At 49.1% G+C, this 19,602-nt stretch overlaps 1 protein-coding gene across 10 annotated transcripts; it reads right to left on the bottom strand.

Moving 5' to 3' along the window:
• Positions 1–221: 221 nt before the first annotated feature.
• PPRC1 (PPARG related coactivator 1) lies at positions 222–15,067 on the bottom strand. 10 transcript variants are annotated; one of them, XM_082722352.1, is made up of 14 exons: positions 14,831–15,067; positions 10,915–11,103; positions 10,201–10,347; positions 9,982–10,074; positions 6,954–9,858; positions 6,597–6,650; positions 5,704–5,761; positions 4,651–4,721; positions 2,722–3,445; positions 1,595–1,741; positions 1,419–1,485; positions 1,179–1,300; positions 778–929; positions 222–476 (listed from the first exon to the last, which is right to left on the bottom strand). In XM_082722352.1, the coding sequence occupies exons 1-14, from the start codon at positions 14,981–14,983 to the stop codon at positions 373–375; spliced, it is 4,986 nt and encodes a 1,661-aa protein (XP_082578478.1). In that variant the 5' UTR covers positions 14,984–15,067; the 3' UTR covers positions 222–372. The 10 variants fall into 10 exon arrangements, with proteins under 10 accessions (XP_082578478.1, XP_082578479.1, XP_082578475.1 ...); XM_082722353.1 differs by having other exon boundaries at positions 4,651–4,718; XM_082722349.1 differs by having other exon boundaries at positions 9,973–10,074; positions 14,831–15,036.
• Between the last annotated feature and the right edge of the window lie 4,535 nt (positions 15,068–19,602).

The raw sequence follows: 19,602 nt of genomic DNA, 5'->3' as shown, positions 1-19,602 counted from the left end.
CCCTGATTGTGTTCAGACTGGAAAAGTGAGTATGTCTGGCACTAGCACCATTGAAAGAAGCACACAGCACCTGGGAATTCTCTCTAGTTCATGTTTATTAGTCTGCATAGTAACTTAGATCTTCCAAACACTGGGGTACCCCTCAGCCCCATCAGAACATAGGAATGCAAGTTAACTTATTTCAATGCCTGTTATAAAAAATGAATAACCCTTTAAAAAAATCTGATTTAACACATTTTTTATTTCACTTTTTTCCATTTCTTTATAAAACAGTCATTTCTCACTAGCAGCTCTCTCCCCTAAAGTGGGGGAGAGGGGTAGAGGAGGTTGGACACCTCCAAAGAAAAAGGGAAGGGGGAGAAGGGCCCAGGGTTACCTCCTGAGGTTCTTCTGGGCCTGTTTCAACAATGTGTCAAAGTCAAGAGAATCAAATTTGCTCTTTACAGGAGCAGGGTCAAAGTCTTCCCGGTTGGAGTCTATAAAAATAGAGACAGACATCAAGGTCTCTGACAACACTTCCCTACCACAGGGTCCTCAAACAGCCAGCCTCCTCCCACCCCAATAATGGATGGAAATACTATCACCCTGGTTTTAATTAAAAAACAAAACAAAACAAAACAGCCCCCATTTCTCCTCTCATCCCACCCCCAGGTTCTTGGTGTGTCACATTCAGCATTAAGTTAGCTCCATGAAGGAGAGGCCCACTCTCAAAAAGGCTGGGAACCCTTCTGGGGACAGTATGAAGTATACCAAAGCTTCAGGATTTCTTCCACTCACCAAGATCTGAATAGCTTCTCTTGCAGAACTGCCTGCGGCCCCCAAAGCAGAGATCAAAGGGTTGTTCATCTGCCTGCCTCAGCTTGTGGCCACTCTCAATGGCTGCAAATGCCTCCTCAGCATAGCGGTAAGTGACGAAGCCATAGTTGTCACTGGTGAGGAAGATGAGGCAAGGCTAGGATGGCTATCTGGGCACATGCCATGGAAAACAGGTACTTCCCAGGGTAGAGAGAGGGACTGGGGTGGTTCTTCTTATTCCCCAATGGCCAACCCTCTGATTGTGGGAGTGAAGCTATCATCCTACATTGCCGAGCACACCAGAGCAAGGGGGAAAGACCAACAAGCATCACGGTAGATGAATGGGAAGGAAAGGACATTCTGACCTTAGGGCCCAAGCTTACCCTTGGACACGGAAGTGGATAGTGCACTCCTCAATCTCTCCAAAAACAGAGAACCTCTGTTTCAGTTCTGACCTAGTCATGCGGCCAGGTATCTTCCCAATGAAGACCACTCTTCTCTCCTCCTATGTTAGAACAAGGAAAATTTATACATCATGACCCAGAGCTACCAGTGTAGGAGACACTCAAAGCTCATGGTCCAGGGGCAAGCCCTATTCTCCCAAGACCTATTCCTCTACTCACTATTGCACGCTCCTTCTGCAGCACTCTCTGCCTTTGGTAATGGTCATGTGAACGGTAAGAGCCGTACCTGACATGAGAAGAAGGAGCCATCAGATCCCCAGACATAGATACCTCAAGTCTCAGAACTCTCAGGCACTTGCATCCCAGATGCACAGACTCCACAATCACATACTCACCGCCGCCTCCTATCACTTCTCCGTCGGGGTGATGGGGAGCGGGACCGGCTTCTGGAACTGGATGAGGAAGATGAAGAGGAGGAGGAAGATGAAGAGGAGGAGGAAGAAGAGCATCTTCGGGAACGTCCAGAGGAACTGCAACTGGATCTGGAGGATAAAGAGGCAGGCAGGAATGCTGGGAATGGTGCAGAAATATTCTACTTACTTACCTTACCTCGGTCCCAGCCTTGCCTCCCTGTCAGGAAGCTCAGGCTCAAAAACAAAGCAGAGCAAAAGAGGCCTAGAAGAACTCCACAGACGACAAAATTGAGGCCCTCATGAACTTTAGATGTATCTGGAATGTTTTAGAGTGTTTTGGCACAAATCATAGATCATAGTTATTTTCAATCATGCAATTTAAAAAATATTTAACAAGTCGGTAAAAAGAAAAATAAATGGAGACTCAGAGATAAAGGGCTGTGCCCTAGGTCTTACAACTAGTTGGGGGTGCCAGGCCTAAGTCTCTGGGTTCCTGCTCCCCTAACATGTCTCACAGCAGTACTGTGACCATGGCATAAAAGGGAGGTGACTTGTTAGACCTGTAATAGAGATCATTTCTCAAGAGGTCATTCTGGTTCCAAAACCAAGAATTCTTCACGCATTAAGCAGGAAAATTTGGGTCTGTTACTGAGAAAAAGGTACTGCCCGAAAATATATGAGGCCACAATAACAAAGGAATTGTCCCGACACTCTCCTCAACGGATGATTAGAAGAACTGCCATCAACAACCCACCATCCCACCTTCCGACAGCCCACCAAGAAAAGAGTAGAAGTGAGAACTGATACAGTATGTGACAGATTAAACACCGGCAAGATCCAAACTTAATGGTCTCCCCAAGGCAGGGCTCAAGGAAGTAGGAGACCTCAGGGATACCCCAAACTCAAACAGGGGATAGAAGCTATCTTCTCACAGCTTGCCTCCTTCAATAATTCAAGAAAGGGGGAGAAGACAAAAGCCAAGGACAGAAGTGGAAGCCTTAGGAGTCTGAAAGTATCAAACTCAATGTGCAAAAGCTTTCAAAGTAAACTGGAGGAGAGGACATGGGACTTCTTACGTGAAGAGGACCTAAGAGGCCATCAGAGCTCACCTTCGCCACCTCTTGTGTGGGGGGGAGAGGGACCTGGACCGGGACCGGGATGAGGAAGACGACGATGAAGATGAAGAGGAAGATGCTTCGCTGGTCCGGTTGGACCCAGAGCTGACAGAACGGCTGCTGCGGCCCCGACAGCCCTGCCAGCCCCGGCTTGGGGGGCTGGCTGACCTGCAGGCTTTTCGGTAACAGCGCACTGACCGCTTCTTGGCTGAGGGCTCAGGGGGAGTCCTAGTGTTCATGTCATTCCGGCAAGGCGAGGCCTCAGGGGACAGCAAGGCAGATGGGGCGAGGCAAGGAGCTGGGGGATCTGCCTGCTCACTGCTAGTCCTGTGATCAAGTGGCTCCTGTGAGGCAGCTGTGCGTGGGGGGAGGGGGATGACTGGGCCCAGAGACAAGACAGGTTTGATGGTGATGTCCTGATGGCGTTTGACGTTCCATCGGGAGCCCACCTCTGGAATGACTAAGGCAGGCATCTTTTTGGGGGGAGTCCTGCTCCGGACACAATAATCATGGTCCCCAGAGCCCACATGGACTGGACTAGGGCCATGGACCCCTTCTTGGAGGCGGGCTGCAGCTGGATGTTTGACCTCTGTAACTCCTTCAGGCTTCAGGGTTCCCTCCTGGGCGGTAGACTTAGGAGATCTGGCTTTGGCCAGCAGTGAGACAGCAGCCAGGGGCTTCCATAATTGGTGGGGAGGGGTAGCTGGTGGGGTGAGCCCTGTGAGGGGAGGGAGGATGGAGATAGCAGGATGAGATCCAATTCTACACTTCTAAACACTGCGTACATAGGCTCCACAGACCCCCACCTCATGTCACAAAGAAACCGACAATAGTCAACAGCCCAACTTCTCCCACTGTTCCAACTACTTCTTCCCCCAAGTTCCCTATCTTGGGGACAAAGCAACAGAAACCCAGCCAGCTAGTGTCTTCCTGAACCCCTCAACCTCTCACTGCCCAAACCTAGCTATGACCAGCTCCTGCCTGGTCCACCTCTCCATTCTTAGACCCAGCCCTCCCCCCAGCACTACCTGATTTCAGGGCTGCATCTTGCCTGGATTCATATAATCATCTTCCAATAATCTCCTACCTCAGGCTTCACACCCATCTATCCTGTCTTCTACATTCCCACTAGAGGGAGCACCCTAAAATCAACTGCTTCCTAAATATATGAGATAAAGTCCAAACAACATGGCATTCAAAGTTCCCATAATCTGAGCTCCTACTTACCACTTAGCTTCATCTCTTGCTTAAGTTCTACCCACCATTCCCATCAGCCACTATATTCTAGCCAAACCAAACAACTCCCCCAAACGTACCAGACTGGTTTTGTTTCTTCCATTCACTCCAGCTGCTCCATCTCCCTAGAATGCCTCATCCCCTAAATCTATCTGATTGGTAATCTATCTCATTACCAATCAATCTATCTGATTGATTTTCTCAAACCTCTGCTTCAAGGATTACACCTTCTATATATAACTCTCCCCTGACTGTCCCATCTCAGACCCCACAATAAACCACAAAGGCAGGGGCGCCTGGGTGGCTCAGTGGGTTAAAGCCTCTGCCTTCGGCTCAGGTCATGATCCCGGAGTCCTGGGATCAAGCCCTGCATCGGGCTCTCTGCTAGGCGGGGAGCCTGCTTTCTCCTCTCTCTGTGCCTGCCTCTCTGCCTATTTGTGATCTCTGTCAAATAAATAAATAAAATTTAAAAAATAAATAAATGAACCACAAAGTCTCCTTTAACATCTTTAACATACAATCTCTCTGATCATTGGCTTATACATCTGCTCCCTGGACTCTGAGAACCTCAACGATGAAGATCAAGAGCTCTGTATTCCCAACATCTACACACACCTGGTGCAGGGCAGGCTCTATAAACATTTGCTGCATAATAATCAAAGGCAGAGTTCCCAGCTCTGAACCCACCTGCCACGTTGGCCAGTTCTGGGGCTTGTAACCGGTCTAGGGGCCTCTTCTCCTGGGGAGTGTCAACGCTGCTGGCAGGGGGGAAAAGGGAAAGCCTGGTTCATTGCCTCCTCAACATCTTGCATATCTGTTTTCCTTACAAAGGAATGGGAGAGGGGTGTATGCAGAGAAGAAGGGGATACAAGGGGTGCCTGGGTGGCTCAGTGGGTTGAGGCCTCTGCCTTCGGCTCAGGTCATGACCTCAGGGTCCTGGGATTGAGCCCCGCATGAGGCTCTCTGCTCAGCAGAGAGCCTTCTTCCTCCCCTCTCTCTCTCTGCCTACTTGTGATCTCTGTCAAATAAATGAATAAAATCTTAAAAAAAAAAAAAAAAAGAAGAAGAAGAAGGGGATACAAAAACTGCCCCTATTACTCTCCTCCAGCACAACAGGCTCTTAGTAACCGAAATGTGGACTGGGTCTCAACTCCGCTCTGTTCAATTCTAGGAGGCAGGCTGGCTATGACCTTGAATAGCCCCCATTTCCTTTAAGCCAGGAACCTTGCCTACCTAGCTCAAAACAACCCAAAATCAATGTGGATGGGTGCCTGGCAGAACAGGATAGGGTAGCATGAACATGATAAATGAAAAAAGGCCTCTCAGTGCTGGAAGACTGGGGAACAAGGATGTCCAGGGTGCATCCTTCAAGGAGTCAGGAGAGCTATGAACATCTTCCCCACTTGACCTTATACCATCACCAGTGTTGAGCAAGCTTAAAGTTTGTTAAAGAAAGGAAAGAAATCCCCAAAGGCACAATTTGCCAGAAGACAAAAAGTACCTCCAGGACATTTGGAATCCCAGACTGGCATCAGCAGAGGATGGTACACATCCTCCTATCTCACCATCCAAGACAGTGTCCAATAGTGCTGGGCTGAGTGAGGCACAGGGTAACAGGGAGAGACTCTAAAGCTAACTGAAAGTCCCTGCAACACAGGCATCCAGATGACAGTCCTGCAGCGCCAGCCAGCTGCTGACCAACAACTGGAGGGTAACTCACTTGTATGTCTCCATACTCACCCTGAGTTTCCTATAGCCAGGCTGTCAGCAGGAGCTGGGGGAGGGCATTCCTTTTTGGCTGCAAAGAAACCAAATTAGTTAAAAGGCCAACCAGATGTTCCAGACTGAGAAGGTGCAAAAGGGCTTGCTTTGAGGCCCAAAGAAGGAAAATCCACTTTACCTACATATTTCACTGGGCTCTCCCCCAGAGATCCACTGTTTTCTAGTAGGCACGCCAATACTGTTTTTAATCACGTCTCTGCTCAGAGACATCTGTTAATTACTCACTGAATCTGAGACAGAGCCCAAACTTCTAAGCCTAGCATGTAAGTTTCTATGTAACCTAACTTCCTGGACTTGTGGTCTATTTGTCCTACACTTATCATATTTTATATTTTTCCTTGTACTATATAGATATTTGTTACTAATTCAGGAGTCTTTTCTGTTTTTTCCTCCCCAATCAGACCATAAGCTCCTTGAGAACAGGACACAATACCCTCACAGTACCTAGGGCCCTGCTTTGTACTGAGAAAGCTGAGCTATCCCTTGCCTTCCAAACACACCACACACCATCCTTCCTATACCTTGGCCTTTATTCCCACACACACACATCCTGCCTTTCAAGGCCCAGCTGGAGAGCTACTATCCTCTATAAAATGTCCCCAACCAACCTGACCCTCGTGGATCGCCACATCCATTCACTCTTGATAGTTCTTGCCAGGCTGTACCACCACCCCCTCCCTGGCTTAGGTTGCACTGCAGTGAACCTTATCTCCCCACTCCTATCAGAACAAGATTAATTCTTTGAAACGGCCCCTCCACTACTCCCTTCCTTACATCTAAGTTAAATACAGGGCTGGACCCAAAGAAAATAGCAACAGAAAGGGTTCAGCATAGCTACCCAGGCTCCTCACCTTCAGATTTCTCGAACTGCTCCAGTAGACTGGACAGGTCTGATGCCTCAATTCCTGCGGAAGCACAGAACACAGGATTGGAAATGGAAGTACCCAGGTCCTAGAATTCCCCAATCACCTCACTTCTCCCTTTATGTTCCCCCTGTCCACTATACTAAGGAAACAAAGACAGCAACAGAAAACAGGGAGGAACCAAACCAATCCAGAGCTCTGGAGAATACTCCAAACAAAACAAACAATCCTCCAAATAAATCCACAAAGCCCAGCCCCATTAAGGTGGTCTGTCCCGTTCTAGATTATGCTCACCATCTAACCCCCATGCCCTTCACTCACATCAACAAACTGTGCAGCACTTACCAATCTCACTGATGAAAGCCTGTACCACGTCCTCAGGGCCTTGAGTACGTGGGGTAGGCAAGAACGAGAGCTTCCTTAGACGGGCTGGGTGGACAGCAGGCAGCTTAGTTACAGTGCTCTGCTTTGATGTTGGTGTGGGTGTGGGAACAGCCTTGGCAACAGGAGAGGGGGGCTTCTCTCTGAGCCTGGTCTCCTGGGTCTCAGGATTTAGCCTCTCTGATACAGGCTCCTCAACAGCCACACTCTCAGCAGACAGACATGGTGGAGCCTTGATCTGGGGGCTTTGTACTGGGGAGGACACCTTGTGTTTCAGATGGGGAGACGCAGGTACTGATTTGACCTCCACCTTGGTGGGCTCCACCTGTGGAGCTCCCTGGCTAGCTGACCCAAGACTGAGGGGAGGAGCCACTGACCCAGGAAGTACACTTTCAGAAGGGCCAGCTGGAATGCCACTGGGCTCCACCTTGGGTGGAGGAGCAGCTCTCCCAACAGATGCTAGAGGCAAAGGAGGTGGTGGCACAGTAGGCCAGAATGGAGGGTGTTGCAGCCCTGGGCCCCATCCCAAGGGCCCATAGGCACAGCTAGAGCTATAAGGTAGGATTGGGGCTGGAGGGGGTACCCAAGGCACATTGCAAGTGGGGGGCACAGCATAGGTGCCAGGAGTACCAGACACTAGGGGCACTGTTGGCGGAGGGGGCAGACAAGGATAGCCAGAAGGGGGCATAGGGGGATAACAAGGCCAGGGTGGTACAGGAGCATAGTGAGTATAGGGATCACGTGGTACTGGGCCCATAGACACTGGAAGACTGGGAGGCTGCAAGGGTGGTGGGGGCAGACTGGGCATCCCTTGCCTGCTTGTAGGAAGGGGCAGCATGGGGGTCATGCCTAGCCCACCTGGGGGGAAAGGCAAAGCAGTGGGCATTGTGGGAGGCATGGGCTGCACAGGAGGAGGTGGGGGTCTTGCTGGTAGTGGCAGCTCTTGGGTTGGCAGCTGCTCTGTGGGAGTTGAGGCCAGAGCTTTGCTTGCAGGTGGTTCAGGACTAGGAGAAGAAGGACTGGGACCCACAGGCACAGAGCAAGCCTCAGGAGGAACCTCAGGGCTTCTCTGCAGACCTGTCTTCTTGGATGGGGCTGGTGGGATGACAAGACAAGGGATGTCTGCTAGTCCTGTGGGAGTCTCTGGGAGACTGGGCCACTTCCCAGCTGGGGGCTGGGGACTTCTCTCTTCTGCCTCTGCTTGGCGCTGCTGCCTTCGTCGCCGGTACTCTGATAGGCTAAGAGGCCGAGGTCTGGCTTCCTGGGTTGTAGCATTGTTACCACCTTCTACCTTCAGAGGACCCACAACCTCCTGGACTTCAGGGATGATGGCCTTTAGAGAGTCCAAGGACTCTGACTCTGGAAGGATCTGGGGAGCCGGACTCCCCTGGACAGATGACATGGCACCACGTCTGGGATCAGAAGGCCTAGATTTAACTAGCACAGAATCAACTGGACCCAGGTCACTGGGAACAGAGTCAACTGGTGCTGAGCTCACTGGGACAGGGTCACCTGGTGGCAAGTCATCTGAGATGGGAACAACCACTGTAGAGTCAATTTCTGCTGAGTCAGCCAAGACTGGATCAATCAGCACTGGGTCAGCTGGAAGAGGGTCCACCAGCTCTGAGTTTGCTGAATCATGGTCACCCAATGCAGGATCAACAGGTACAGGATCAGCTAGAACAGGATTAACTTCAGTGGGATTGGTTTCAACAGAGTCAAGTGGCATGGGGTCTGTTCGAGCAGAGACATGGGTTGGAACAAGGTTGGCTTGGATGCTGTCAACCAGATTGGAGTAAAGGTCTAGAGCATCTTCTTTGTCAGGACTAGCTTGCCCAGCACTACTCTCCAAGTTCCCAGAGCTAGGTTTCTCCAAGGCAGCTGCCCAGGCCCGAGCCCAAGCCCGGGGCTTCCCTCTACTACGAGGAGGCCCAACCTCTCTTTGAAGTTCCTCCTGAGGCAAGTTTCCTGTCTGAGAGGTCACCTCTGTAGCCATGGTAGACTGCCCACGAGAAGCTGACCTCAGTCTCCTGGCATAGCCTTCTGCACAGGCTGCTGGCTGCTCTTTGCTCTTCTTCTTCCTGCCCTTTCGAGCTCTCTGGGAGCTCAGCATTGTGTTGGCTGGTGGGTTCTGAGGTCCCTGGGGCATCACTGGCTCCATGACCTCCCTGGGGTCCAACAAGCAGACTGACTCCAGTTTTTCCTCTGAGTCCACTGACAACCCCTCTTTATCAGGGCAGAGGTCTTCCTTGAGCACAGGAGCCTCTGTCTCCGACTCTAGCGTAGGCATGAGCAGCTTCAAAGCTGGACTGGCCTCTAGCGAGTCATCCAGGAGCACAGGCTGAGGCCCAGCAGGGATCTGCCGTACCACAACTGGAATCTCCAGGTCATTACCAGCTGTGGCTGCCTGGCCCACAATCTCTAGCACCACACAGTCCTCAGGCAGTGTCAAATCATCCGGCTGCTCCTGAAGCTCATCCTCGAGTGATGTCAGCTGAGTGAGGCTGGGCAGGCAGTATGGATGCATGGCCCGCACCAGCTCACTCAAGGAGGAGATACTCTCATCACCAGCTGTCTGCACTGCCATCTCTGCTGCTGCAGTTTTATCTTCCTCCTCGGGGCAGGCCAGGTGCATAGGGAAGTCTGGGATACTGCTCACAGAGTTGTCGAGCTCCCCAGCAAGCAACTGGCCACTGAAGCTGGCCACCTCCTCCTCTTCTTCCCCATCACTACGCTGCTGGGGAGGAGGGGACTGGCCCCGGCGGGCTCTTGATCTTGGGGGTCTCCAGCTAGGAAGCTTAGGGGATGAGGTCTCTAAGAAGGAAGGTGGAGAGAAGTCCCAAGGAGGATCTGAGAGAGACATCTCAACCTGTAGGAAAGAGGAGAAGCTGCAGAAGTTTCCTCTGGGGATACATTTTTCTAGGCCTGTCCCCACACATTCCTCCCTCCTGGGAGTCTCTGAGGCTCCCTTGGTCAGGCTTACCCCACTCACTTTACTACTGCCTGTGCTGGGCCCCAATGGGTCAACCGGGGTGATGAGGTCACGTTCCGGGGGTGTCCGGGAAAGGGTGAGTAACTTGTGTAGCTGAGAGGGAGGAAAAGCCCGAGATGAGTTCGTGCTTCACAACTATATGAGAGGGTCCACAGTCGTGGCTCTATACTTTGCAGCAACCAACAGCATCCCACCCCCCAACGGCAGCCCCACACTCACAGAGGAGCCCTCCCGAGGTGACACAAGCAGTTCTGAGTCAGGAATGCTGTCAAACGGAGACAGGTTCTCGGAATCTGCATTGTCCAAAATTTCTGTCAGAGCTGTGAGCAGCGACACTTCATTCTGGTCCTCCAGAGATAACCTGCTCTGCTCCAGAAAGACAACAGGAAGGTTCCACCATCATCCCTAATGATCTACTGGCCACTGAAAAGGACTGAACGCCAAGAGAAATAGTCTCCCAGGCTGAGTTCAGCTCAATTTCCCAGAGAGATCTGAATGCCAGAAAGCATGGACTCCAATGTCATTCACTGCCATCTCCCACCTTCCTAGTGCCAAGACAGGCCTGTCAGAATTGAGGCTAGGCTTATGTTTCATATACTCCCTCCACCCTCGGGGATGATGTGGATGCTCAACAGACAACCCTTGGCTAGGCTGGAATTGGACTCAAAACAAATTGGGAACTCTCTGGACATGTAAGATGGGGGCCCACACAGGGGAAAAGGCCTTGGACTATTGTGCAAGCCTGCCAGGGCATCCTCGCATTGGACATGGTCTAGCATCCTACAGCCCAACTCTCACTGAGAGACAAAAAACTCACTTCAAGGACTTGGTTTGGGTATCCAGGAACCAAAATCCTGGGAAAACAGAACCACTGAGCCACAGTCTCAAATGCAAAGCTCCCACCTGAAGAATTTAAGCCCAGCCCCAGCTCACCTCCCCAAGGCTCCCAAAATCCTCGATGAGGGAGATGAGGGAGGCATCCATGTAGCTCTGCATGGTCCCCAGCAGTGTCTCATCCTGCAGTATCAGCTCCTCCATCTCCAGGTCCTTGTCCCTCAGGCAGGGGCCAAGCCGAGACAGACTGACAAAACCAGAATCATCCCCCTCCTCGTGCAGCAGCACCTGGGGCAAACAGGATGGTCGTAAGGCCTGCAAGGCATGGGACCTCTGGGGTAGCTATGTGACAGGCTCTCTAAACCAAAAGTTCCACCAATCACCTCAGACTCAGCAGAAGCCCCACCAAAGCCAACCAAACCTCTGGACTTGCTGGGCAGAGAGAAGTACAACTCAACCCATGAGCCAAAACACCAGTCAGGACGGCAATGTTCAAGGGCCTTCTGAAAAAAGTTTGGACTTCATCCAGAAACAGTTGGGAGCCACAGATTATTAAAGTAGGGAGTAAAAACATGAGAAAGATCAAAATTGTTCAGAAAAGTTGTCTGCTGGCAATGGTAAAGGCAGACAGTCTGAGGGATACACCAAAGGAGAGGTGGTCAGCAAGGAGGCAATTTCAGCTCCAACCACCTTACCTTCCTAAAGTCCCACTCAGGCCTTTCTCCTCTGCTTAGCTCAAACTCAACCTTGTTCAAGACAACTCAGACTTCCCCAACCCATGCTAATCTCTCCTCATACCCAATCCAATTAGGTTTCTGTAGCACTCATTTTTCTAGCAATCTTTGCATCATTACTAAAACCGGATTCTAAGTTCCTTTGGGGCAAAATAACCTTTTGTACCATATTAACCTATATCCTTCTTGGAACTTGGAAGGGTTTAAACTGTGCTTCTACTTCCTGATGATCTAGGATGCCTGGCACAGTGTCTTATACAGAGTTGACATACACACTTAATTCACATTTTTTTTTAAATTTTGAAGGCCCTACAATGTGCCACTCAACCTATCAGTGGTAGTCCCAAAGGAAAAGTTCCCCACCTCAACCATGTAAGCACAAAAGAGAAAACCTGATTCGCTGATTCACTGCACAGAAAAGCCCCACCCCACTACTTGCCTGAGAACTAGCAACATCTTCAGCCTTGACAGGCAGGGAGCCACCGGCCCAGGCCTGTCAAGAGCGTGGGCGTGGGCAGGGCCAGAAGTAGCTTGAAAGGGGCTGGCAAGGCCAGAGGCCAGAATCAGGGATATCTCCACTATAGGAAACAGATGATGACAGCCAAAGAACAGGAACAAACAAGGATAAGCTAATTCCCCATCCCCTTCTGCAACTCTGTACCTCTTCCAAGGGGGGAGGAGGAAGGCAACAGATGTGACTATAACCCCCTACCCACCCTCCTAACCAAGCTGAGGTCCAATGCCCAGAGAGAGGAAAGGCTAGATACATTTTAGGAGGCCAGCTCCAGAGAGGAAGTGAAAGGTGGCGAGTTTTAGGCACTAATTCCTCCCAAGCCTTCACAATCCTGTAATTACAACCAGCAGCTGAATAGCACCTAGCTCAGCAAACACTCCAGCGTGAGCAAGGACGCTCCATCTCAACTTGCCCTGCCACCTACCTGACCCAGCCACCAGGCCAGAATCTTAAAACAATGCCCAGCTCTGGGACCCACTCACCACCTCCATTAGGCAGGTACCGGAGCCCCAGTGAGAGATATCCCCTCTCTTTCCCTGACATCACCTATCCCTCAATCCCCAAAGAGCACAGCATTCAGACTACCAAAATCATCTAGGAGCTAAAGCCAGGCTAAAAGCCAGCCACCAGCATCCCTACTTCAGCAACCTCCCAACTGGCTCTCTCACACGCAGTCTTGTCCCTACAGGGTTCAAAGCCAACTACAAACTATTAAGAAAACACATCTGATCACTTTTTAAGGTTCTACCTAAACCCTTCCAATGGCATCTTACTGCTCTTAGCACTACATTTAAACTCCTTAATATGACTTACAGTCTTCCCTCTGCTCCAGTATGTGTTCTAGCTTACCACTGTGCCTCTCTCTCCATGCAACAGACACACAGGTCTCTCCATTTCTTCAATAAGCCAGGTTCTCTCCCACTTCAAGGCCTTCCTATACTATTTCCTCTGATGAAAGCTTTCCTCCCCCACAACACACGGCCTTCAAGTCTCAACTTAAAATGTCCTTTCCCAGACCCTGCTTATTTTACAAGCCCAAATATGTTGCACTTTCCTTTTGTCCCACTCATCATTTATTATCTGTCTATCCCAATAAAACCATATGAGCCTAGAGAACAGGGACTATGTGTTGTTCACCCCAGGATCCCTATGTCTGAACATAGTATCTCAATAAATATTGGTTGACTGACTAGGTTCCACACATCCACCTTTCTTAGGAGGGAGGTGAGAGAAGAAACAATCTCTCCACGAGACCCTCTCCAACCCCTGATGACCACCTAAATTGGATTACAGCTGGGCCATGGATCCTTCCTGCCTCTCCCCTAAAAGATGAGCAGCTCCCAAGGTAGGGCTTCAGAAGCAAGGGCCTGGACTGGTCTGCTGGAACTAACATTACCTGGTAGCCTGCAGTCCAATTCCCACCTAGAACCAAAACCAAACCCAAGCTAAACAAAACACCCTAAAGCTTTCAAGGACTCCGCTTAATTGCTTAAGAGATAACAGTTCAGCCTAAGTCCTGCCCACCATTCTAGATGGCAACTTTTAAGAAGCCCTCTGCTGAGGAGTGAGATAACACTTTCTAAGTATGGAGAAATGAAGACCAAGGAAACAGAATTTGACAGAAGAAGCCAACCCCATCCAATAAATGTTCAACTAGTGTTGAATAGTTCTTAAATCGCTTCCAATTTTTCCCATCCCCAGCAAAATTCCAAAGAGCTTTAAATACAGATCACCTCATATCTGTCAGTTCACAGAAGCAAGCCTTAGCTGCTTCCTCAAAAAAGAGGCTGAAGGAAAAAGGGAAGGAGAAAGGAATCTTTCCCTTACTTAGACTTGTCCCATGTATACGTTGACACTCCCCGTGCACCTTGAATCATGAATGAACCAGGTCCGCAGGCAACCAAAACGCCAGTGCCCATGACTCACAAGCCACCACAAGCCGGTCAGACAGAAGCCACCACAAGCTTACTCCACAACCCTTTAACCTCAGCCTTCTGCCCTCCCCAACACACTCCACCATCCGCAGGGAACTGACTCCTCGCACATCTGGAAGGTCCTTCACCGTTCGCTATCGAGGGGCCGTGGACAATGCAGGAGAAAAAAACTACTCCAAGACCTTGGGCAAAGTTGACTCTACCAGCCCCTACCTTCCTTCCCGGCCAGGGGCCCCCAGCCGGGTCAGAGATGGCGGGACCGGCTGAGACACACCCAGTTCCCAGCAGTGCGGCTCCAACGCCGATACGAGATGCCCGGCAGCCTGGAGCGGGAGCCACGTGGACATACCCTCCCCGCCCCCACGTGGACCCGCGGGCCACCCCCCCCTCAACCAGAAGCCCAACCCACGTGGGTGCCAGAGCCGCCTAGAGGGGGAGGGGAAGTCGACAAGTTCTCCCGGGAAAATTGCTCCCCCCACCCCACGTGGCTTCGAAAAGGCACTGCAGCGCGGTGCTGGGAGCACCCCCACTCGGCATCCTTAGAGAGAGGTATTAACCCTGGATTCCAAGTCCCAATCTCTGACCCCCAGAACGGGCCATGTTTCCAACACCCGGCTATGCCCCTCCGGCGTTCCGAAGGAATGGCTGTGGGGACCCGCGTCTCTGCCTGCGTCCCTCCAGCAAACAGCCCAGGTCCGTTCGGCCCAACCCGTCTCCCGCAGCCAGCCGGCATCGCCTCCCAAGCGCTTCCTCCTTTTCCTGTGGCGTCCACGTGTCACCGCCCGGCACACGCCGCTTTGCTGCCAGCCGCGGGCCGCCCGCCAGCCTCTCACCTGCTCCCCGCCACTCACAGAGCCCACAGTCCCATACGGCGTTTGGCTCCGACTCCCCCAACTGCTGCCGCGGACTCCACCGCCGGGGTCAGGTCCGGGGCCCCCACTCAGAGACGGCGCGACTCCGTCTCTCCGTCCCCGGCGCGCCGCCATCTTGGCCCCTGAACACCCAGCGCAGCTCTGGTCGCCGGCGCCGCCTCGCCCAGCAGATTGTGGGAAGGGAACTACAATCCCCGGAAGACACTGCAAAACTACGGATCCCAAAAGGCCCTGCGGCGAGACCCACTCCCACCTGGGAAGAGGGCTCTGGCTTCGCAAGGGACCCTGGGAATAGTAGTTGTTTGAGTGGTACCTCAGTGGCAAGTGCTACAGTAGTATTGTCATGCTCAGTTTTGTGTTCTGTGGGTTGGGGAGCGTGCGGTAATAAAGGGAGCGTTAGTATTTACACATCTCTTTATTTTCCTCATTTGTCTAACTGTCCAAACGCCCTTTTTATCTGACATTCTATCGTGCGGTACTTTCCTTTTACGACGTAGCCCAAGTGCACCTATGCTTTGAATCAGCACCCCCTAGTGGGCACCCTCACCCCAGGAGCTAACTTTCACTTAATCTCTTACTGCGCCACTACCGCTTCTTTAATCTTTTGTTGTTGTTGTAGTTCAATCTTCCTTTATTTCTAGTTTCATTAGGAAATATTTAATATACACCACCGTGTAAGTTTAAGGCATATAACATGATTGATTTGCAAAAATTAGCACCATAGATAGGTTCACCTAACCCATCTCACATAAGTAAAAAATTTTTTCTCCTTGTGATGAGATTTACTCTTTAACAACTTTCCTATATATCATACAGCAGTATTAGCTATGTAATGTTGCACATTACCTATCTACTACTAAGTTATATTATAAATGGAAGTTTGTAGAGCTTAATCTTTTTTTTTTTAAATTTATTTATTTATTTATTTGACAGAGAGAGAGAGATCACAAGTAGAGAGAGGCAAGCAGAGAGAGAGAGGAGGAAGCAGGCTCCCCGCTGAGCAGAGAGCCCGACGCGGGACTCGATCCCGGGACCCCGAGATCATGACCCGAGCCGAAGGCAGCGGTCCAACCCACTGAGCCACCCAGGAGTCCCTGTAGAGCTTAATCTTAAAATATATTCTTGGGGTCTCTCTGGGCTACTCAGAAACCTACACTGACACCTCATTACCAAAGGTATTTCCTGCTGCTGCACAGTATCTTGCTGTCCTACAAAGACAATTGGTGTTCTCCTGCGTTTGTTTTTCTGTTTGGAATATTCGAACTTGGAAATATCTTTCATGCCCTCTTTTATCCAGGAAAACTTTCTGATTATCCCAACCAATCATGATCCCTCGCTATATTTCCACAGTCCATCACTATCACTGCTAGTCATTCATTTGCCTTTTAGAAGCTCATTCTTACTGTTTCCTCATTTTTTTTTTTTTTTTTAAAGATTTTATTTATTTATTTGACAGAGAGAGATCACAAGTAGGCAGAGAGGCAAGCAGAGAGAGAGAGAGAGGAGGAAGCAGGCTCCCTGCCGAGCAGAGAGCCCGATGCGGGACTCGATCCCAGGACCCCGAGATCATGACCCGAGCCGAAGGCAGCGGCTCAACCCACTGAGCCACCCAGGCGCCCCTGTTTCCTCATTTTTAAAAAAGTTTTCTAGGGCACCTGGATGGCTCAGTTGGTTAAATGACTGCCTTTGGCTCTGGTTATGATCCTGGAGTCCTGGGATGGAGTCCTGCATCAGGCTACCTGCTCAGCAAGGAGTCTGCTTCTCCAGCTGACCTCTCTCTTCTCGTGCTCTCTGTCTCTCTCTCAAATAAATATATAAAATCTTAAAAAAAAAAAGTTGGGGTGCCTGGGTGGCTCAGTAGGTTAAAGGTCATGATCCCAGGGTCCTGGGATCAAGCCCCACATCTGGGCTGTCTGCTCAGCCGGGAGCCTGCTTTCTCCTCTCTCTCTGCCTGCCTCTCTGCCTACTTGCGATCTGTCTGCCAAATAAATAAATATATAAATAAATCTTTCTATTAAAAAAAAGTTTAAAAATCTTTTCAATGATGCTGAAGAGGGTGGTGCAGTCCGTTAAGCATCTGACTTTTTGGTTTCAGCTCAGGTCATGATCTCAGGATCTGGAGATCTAGCCCCAGTTGCGCTGGCACTCAGGGTAGAGTCTGCTTAAGTTTCTCTCTCCCCTTCTCTGTACCCCTCCCCTTCCCCCATGCTGTTGCTGTCGCTCTCGCTCTCAAATAAATAAATGTGAAAAAAATCAAATAGCCCCAAACCATAATATATATATATAATATTGCATATTATATATATAATAAAATATAAATACAAAAACCAAATAGCACAAAACTATGCATATATATATATACACATATATGTGTATATGTGTGTGTATATATATATATGTATATGTGGTGCAAATATAGAAAATGTTCTTGGCCTGCAAATTATATAGAAAACGTTCTTGGCCTGCAAATTCCAGTTCTACCCATAAATTCAATCCTTGTTGCTTCTGGTGTGTTTTCATCCACACTTGTTGTATGCATGTGAAAATATATAGGGAAAGTTTGAGTTCTGCATTGGGTGTAAATATTACTTAAAAATAAAAAATAAGGGATGCCTGGGTGGCTCAGTTGGTTGGGCAGCTGCCTTTGGCTCAGGTCATGATCCCAGCAACCTGGGATCGAGTCCCACATCGGGCTCCTTGCTCAGCAGGGAGCCTGCTTCTCCCTCTGACTCTGCCTGCCATTCTGTCTGCCTGTGCTCGCTCTCCCCCCCCCCGATAAATAAATAAAATCTTTAAAAATAAATAAATAAATAAATAAAATCAGGATGGCTTGGGTGGCTTAGTCACTTAAGTTCCTGCCTTCAGCTCAGGTCATGATTCCAGGTCCTGGGATTGAGTCCTGCATGGGGCTCCTTGCTCAGCAGGGAGCCTGCTTCTCCCTCTACTTGTTGCTTCCCATTTGTGCGTGCCCTCTCTCTCTCTGACAAATAAATAAATAATCTTTTTTAAAAAGTCTTTATCAGGGTGCCTGGGTAACTCAGTGGGTTAAAGCCTCTGCCTTCAGCTTGGGTCATGATCCCAGGGTACTGGGATGGAGCCCCACATCAGGCTCTCTGCTCAGCGGGGAGCTTGTTTCCCCCTCTCTCTCTCTGCCTGCCTCTCTGCCTACTTGTGATTTCTGTCAAATAAATAAATAAAATCTTTAAAAAAAAAGTCTATACCAAGAAAAAAAAGTGTCCATTCCATATATATGATTCTATAACTTGCTTTTTTTCAATATACTAATATCCTAGTAACAATATACTAGTCTTTACTGAGATCTTATTTATTAATACCTTAGTGAGTACCAGTTCCATTATATGACTATACTATTATTTAAATTATATTTAAGTTATTTCAAATTTTTCACTATTACAGATTAAGTTACAGTGAACATTCTTGTACATGTGTATATGTATATTCACCCATTTGTACATTCTGTCTATGGAATAGTTTCCTTCCAAAGAGATTGCTGAGTTAAAGGAGGTATACAATTGAAATTTCAGCGGATAATGTCAAACTGCTCTTTACGAAGGTTATATCAACATACATTCTCACACACACACAAAAAAAAAAATTCATGGAAGGAAAGGACCCCTGTTAGGGACTGAATTGTAACCCTCCTCCTCATCCAGGCAAAATTTATATGGTGAAGGGCTCCAGCCCCAATATGAGTGTATTTGGAGATACAGCTTTTATGGAGGTAATTAAATTTAATGACATCATAAAGATAGGAGCCTAATCCAATAGGACTGGTGTCAGAAGAGAAAGAGAGACCTGCAAGCCAGGGAAAGAGGTCTCACCAGAAACCAGCCCTGCGAGTACCTTGATCTTGAACTTCCAGCCTCTAAAGCAATGAGAAAATAATTTTTTGTTGTTTAGGCCACTTAGTCTATGGTATTCTGTTATGGCAGCCCATGTAAATTAATACAACCTCCTTTTATTTTCTTAATATTTCAAGTGTATTCATTTTGTCTTTCCAAATGGGCTTTAAAAGCCACAAATTCAGAAACTGAATCTGTTCACCATTTTTTCATAAAATTGTCAAATGAGAGAAATGCTAAATTTTATTTCCAAGAATTTGGAAATAATTTGCCTATGAGAAATCATTAAGAACCAATACAGGATGGCACAACTGTTCCTCTATGGAAGAAACATATCCTTTTTTTTCCTCCAAAAAGGGATTTTTCTTTAAGATTTTATTTATTATTTGACAGAGATCACAAGTAGGCAGAGAGGCAGGTGGGGGAGATCCCGGGACCGGGGCTTGATCCCAGGACCCTGGGATCATGACCTGAGCGGAAGGCAGAGGCTTAACCCACTGAGCCACACAGGCACCCCCCTTCCAAAAAGTGATTTTATTATAGCACTGGGACAGGACCCATGGGCAGAAAAAGCAGCCTGGAAGAAACAAATTCTAAGAGATGCCCAATAAATACTGGGTGATTGGGGCTCTAATTATGGTCATTACTCTGGTGATAGGGCTTTGGGAAGAACATTAATGTTAAAGCAGAAAACTATGCCATTTTGTTTTTTCATCTTCCGATGAAACAGTCTATTCTCATAAATATGTCTGCATGGAATTTACTCAAAAAGATAAGAATATATAGGGGCACCTGGGTGACTCAGTTGGTTAAGCACCCAACTCTTCATTTCATCTCAGGTCACAATCTCAGGGTCCTGGGACCAGTCCA

The sequence above is a fragment of the Mustela nivalis genome (genome assembly GCF_964662115.1).
Source record: "Mustela nivalis genome assembly, chromosome: 2".
Taxonomy (NCBI): Eukaryota; Metazoa; Chordata; class Mammalia; order Carnivora; family Mustelidae; genus Mustela; species Mustela nivalis.
Note: the sequence above shows the minus strand (reverse complement) of the source record. Positions and strands in the feature narration are given on the sequence as shown.